The 4,242-nt window shown below is 29.1% G+C and overlaps 1 protein-coding gene across 1 annotated transcript; it reads right to left on the reverse strand.

Moving 5' to 3' along the window:
- Positions 1-2,124: 2,124 nt before the first annotated feature.
- LOC125827747 (uncharacterized) lies at positions 2,125-3,658 on the reverse strand. The gene is made up of 4 exons (XM_049507071.1): positions 3,342-3,658; positions 2,739-2,945; positions 2,435-2,623; positions 2,125-2,275 (listed from the first exon to the last, which is right to left on the reverse strand). Exons 1-4 carry the CDS (start codon positions 3,606-3,608, stop codon positions 2,135-2,137), a joined length of 804 nt encoding a protein of 267 aa, XP_049363028.1. The 5' UTR covers positions 3,609-3,658; the 3' UTR covers positions 2,125-2,134.
- Positions 3,659-4,242: the final 584 nt, after the last annotated feature.

Below are 4,242 nucleotides of genomic sequence, written 5' to 3' on the forward strand. Positions count from 1 at the left end.
AATCAAGTTTATTTAGATGTTTTTAATATATTATATAGTTTAGACTAAACTGTTTAGTGATAAAGAGGTCACAATTAAAACATATTACAATTGAATGCGATTTATTATAAATTGTATTTTTAATGCAATTTATAACTCATTATAAGTCGCGATGATAAGTTTAGATTTCCTATATATATGATTTATAAGATGCATTTTGTTGAATTCTATATCTATATATATTTCTATTATTGTCTCCTACCATTTTGGATTATGGGTGTGTTTGATGCGGAGGAAAATGACCTCCCTTTCAAAATTAAGGAAAATATTTTCTAAAACTTTTTTTTTTTCAAAACTATTTCATCCTTTATTTTATTTTTCTTATCCTACCCATACCTTGTACCCGACCCTCTCCATTAAAAAAAAAATAATTAACTTTTTTAAAATTTTAAATATATTTTTATCCCTACCACCAAACCAACACCCCCTCAAACAAAAAAAATAATTTTTTAATTTTTTTTTTTTTTCAAATTCTAAGATTTTTTTTACCTCACCCAACCCTTACTACCCCTACCTCTGCTCCTACCTCCCTCCCCCTCTCCAAAAAAAATGCTTTTGAAAAATATTTCAAATTTTATTTTTTTAAATTTTTTACGCCACTCCCCCCCCCAACAAGGCTACCCCCTCCCTCGTCACCCCGTCAATTTTTATTTTTTTCATTTTTTACGCCCTACCCCCACCCAGGCCATTCCCATCAATTTTTTTAAAAAAAAGTTGGTTTTGAAAAATATTTCAATTTTGAAAAAAAAAAAAACATTTTTACTCCACCCTTAACCCCCCCCCCCCCCCCCCCCGAACCACATTAAAAAAAAAACGTTTTTGAAAAAAAAATCTCGAGGTCAAGTCCTGGGTAAGATTTTGGAATGGCATCAGGGTCTTATCCTAGTTTGGGTATCAAGGTCGGGTCCTAGATCAATTATCGGAGTTTATTTTTGGATCAAAAATTATTTTTCTAAAGAGTATTTTTTAGTCTCAAGCCAAAAATATAAAATATTTTTCATTCACCAACCAAATATTTAAAAAATCAGAAAATATTTTCTAGGAAAACATTTTCCTTCATACCAAACACACCCTATATCTCTCCTCTCCATCCTATCGTCAATTATTGAGCAAAGACTTATAGTCAAGTGCGAATTTAAGTATAAAAAATGGGTCACCAGAATTGTGGTCATTCAATAAAATTCGATATATTACTTGTATAATTTATAAAATATAACAAATAGCAACTGAAGGAATAGATGATCACAAATCACTCGATGGCTCACTGGTTTGAGTGTTTGTTTTGCATTCAACTTTTTACCAGCATTGCTTTTTCCTTCTTTTGTTTTTACAAAAAAATAATAAATGAATCTAAAAGTAGGTTCCATCGCAAGCATTCATTTCAGAAAAAACACAAAGCATTTTTCCTTCTTTCAACTGAAATCACCATTCTTAGTAAGCAAATTAGCAAAATCAATTATAATATTTTATATCTTATCTTACGTGCAATGGTCAGCAGCGGTTCAACCGCACAACTGGTCTGAGACAAAATCAAACCAAGGCCTTAAACTTCTTGAGATGCAAAATTGTATATTTTTATAATCAGATTCTTTTAATAAGTCTTTTTCAATCAATAACTTACATAACCAATGCATTTAATTTTTCTTGCGACATAGTACTCTAGGTATATCAAATTTCTTCATAACTTTTTCTCTTAATATATATATATATATATCGCAAATCGTATTTAATATTTTTCTTATAAAAACCTATATCTATTATTGCAAAAATAAATGAGGCCCCTCAAATTTGAATGCCGAAAATAATTGCTTTTTTCTTAAAGGGACAAAACCGCCCTAACAATGGTGCACCATCTTCTTGAAATACTAAATACGCCTATGCTTATATTGATAAACAATATCGAAATAACATACATTTATGTCTTCCAAGTAGTGTAGTACAGTTTACAAGGACTATGCAAAACAATTTCCATTCAAAGACAAAAAGTTTTTTTTTTTTAAATAATCTTATTTGGATTGAAAAAAAACAAAACATGAAAATATTAGATATCTCAACATATGAAATTTTCCAACAAATATATGAAATTATTGCACATTTATTGCATTTGGAGCTTTTCAATCCAATAGTTGACAATTTGCTCTTTCCACATGTTGTTCTCAAGGTACAACTCATAAAAGCTTACTTTTCCTCCCACTTCAATTGTCAATGCTGTTGTACTTCTAGTACCATAACACCCCTACATATTTACACCACAAAAAAAAAAGTTAATAATTTTTTTAGATTATGAAAGAAAATGCATGAAGATTAATTATCCAAACATCAAACTACGTTAGTCAATTATTTTTAGAAGAGTTAGTTAAAATCGAACAAACATATTAAGGAAAGTATGAATTACCAGTGGAGTGTCAACTTCCACGAAAATAGAGCTAAGTTCCAACTCCCAATCCGTAGAACAAATACGAGGCAATTTACTTTTATCAGCTTTCGTTGTATCTCTCATCAACTTTTCTATCATCTCTTTGACGCAGATTTTCGCTTCGTAAACATCCAACATTTTCTTAAAATTCAACTTCAATCGTTGAGCCTGAAATTAACAACCAAAAGCATATCATAAAACTTTAGTGTACAATTTATGCATATCGATTTCATCGGGTGACAACCCGATCCAAAATTGTAAAAAAGCCCATTAGAATTCTTACTTTGGGCCAAGGAGAGTCCAGTTTTGCATTGGACAGCACATGTATACCTGGTTGGACTTCTTGTATTGTTATGGGCTCTCCTTTGGGCCTATTTGTTACATATACCATTTTCTTAGTTTCAATATCTGCCAAAATTAAATTAAACCCATTGTATTCATTCCCTTCATTTACCAACTCTTTTGCAAACTCCATTGGGCTTTTGTTGCTCTGCATAAATTTACAATATTATTTTTCTTTTAAATTCACCATATACTACAATTTAAATCTTGATTTATTGATCATATACTCCAATAAGGACAATGTTTAACATTACTATTAATCATGATCATGATTAAAAGCAGATTCAAAATTTAATCTTGATGAACTTGGTTTCTCAAGTTTTTGTAGTACTCAACTTGAAATACCTTTGAAATTACATATTCAAAATTGAATATTTGTTGAAAGTTTAATACCTTTGGAGTAATAGATGATACTCCAAAGGAATCTAAGCCTAAGATTCTTGCCATCACACCATACATTTAGATCCTGTCCTTCTTATTACAATTCTAAGTCATATATATATATATTAACATATACATTGACAGTATAAAAAATTTAACGTACCTGTAAAAACCGAAGAGGTAGGTCACCTCTAGTTTTGGCATGAGGAAGTGTATGAAGTTCCAAAACATTAGTAAGAAAAGCCAATTTACCATTTGTTGAAGAAGCCAACCAAGTGCCACCACCAACTTCATCTTTGCCACCAACAATTTCTCCATCTTCCCACCAATGAACTTCCTTTGTTGGCCTATTATGATATTCATCTCTATTCAATAATAACACTAATGAATATCTACTATCTGCTTGCCAAATAAACACTACTATACACATGATTATATCAATTTTCTTGTTTTTCTATAAATAAAAACAAGAAGAAGATGAAGATGATGTTAGTAGTCACATGGTTTATATACTACTAGTTTCTCTTTATTCTATTGCGTCATCATTCAGAATTTAAATTTTATAAATTTAATATTTAATATAATAAAAATATTAATTTCAGATAAATCTAAAATTGAGCTACCTGTTTCTAACTAGTATGTACTAGAAGCTACACAAATTAACACAAATTAAAGTAGTTGATGGTAATTAGTTGACGGCGGTATATACTTTTTCCAATTCTTAATTAGTCAAGTTGATATATGTCTTGTTCTTTAGAATATAAATTTTAGTCATATTGTCGAATTTATAATATTTTAAAAATTATAAAATTAGTATATTTATTATATGTTGTAATTTTAGTGAAATTTCGTGCATAATATATCGTGTTTTGATTATTGAATATATAATTGAAAGTAGCTATTGTTGTAAAGTTTTAAATTTTAAAATAATTACTATATAGTTATTTTGTCAAATTTTCACCACTACGTTAAATTATTTGAGTACTACTAAGAATAGGACGGCACAATAATTAACTACTAAAGTATATTTAAAAAATAACTTATGTTTGGTTCTTGTTCTAGTT

The sequence above is a fragment of the Solanum verrucosum genome, unplaced genomic scaffold, assembly GCF_900185275.1.
Source record: "Solanum verrucosum unplaced genomic scaffold, falcon-dt-bn FXZP01000064.1, whole genome shotgun sequence".
In the NCBI taxonomy this organism is placed as follows: Eukaryota; Viridiplantae; Streptophyta; class Magnoliopsida; order Solanales; family Solanaceae; genus Solanum; species Solanum verrucosum.

Coding starts and splice junctions, on each gene's coding strand:
- LOC125827747 (XM_049507071.1), bottom strand. CDS start 3,608: ATGTGTATAGTAGTGTTTATTTGGCAAGCAGATAGTAGATATTCATTA. Junction 2,624..2,738: donor TGGACTCTCCTTGGCCCAAA/GTAAGAATTCTA, acceptor TGTTAATTTCAG/GCTCAACGATTGAAGTTGAA. Junction 2,276..2,434: donor TGGAAGTTGACACTCCACTG/GTAATTCATACT, acceptor GTAAATATGTAG/GGGTGTTATGGTACTAGAAG.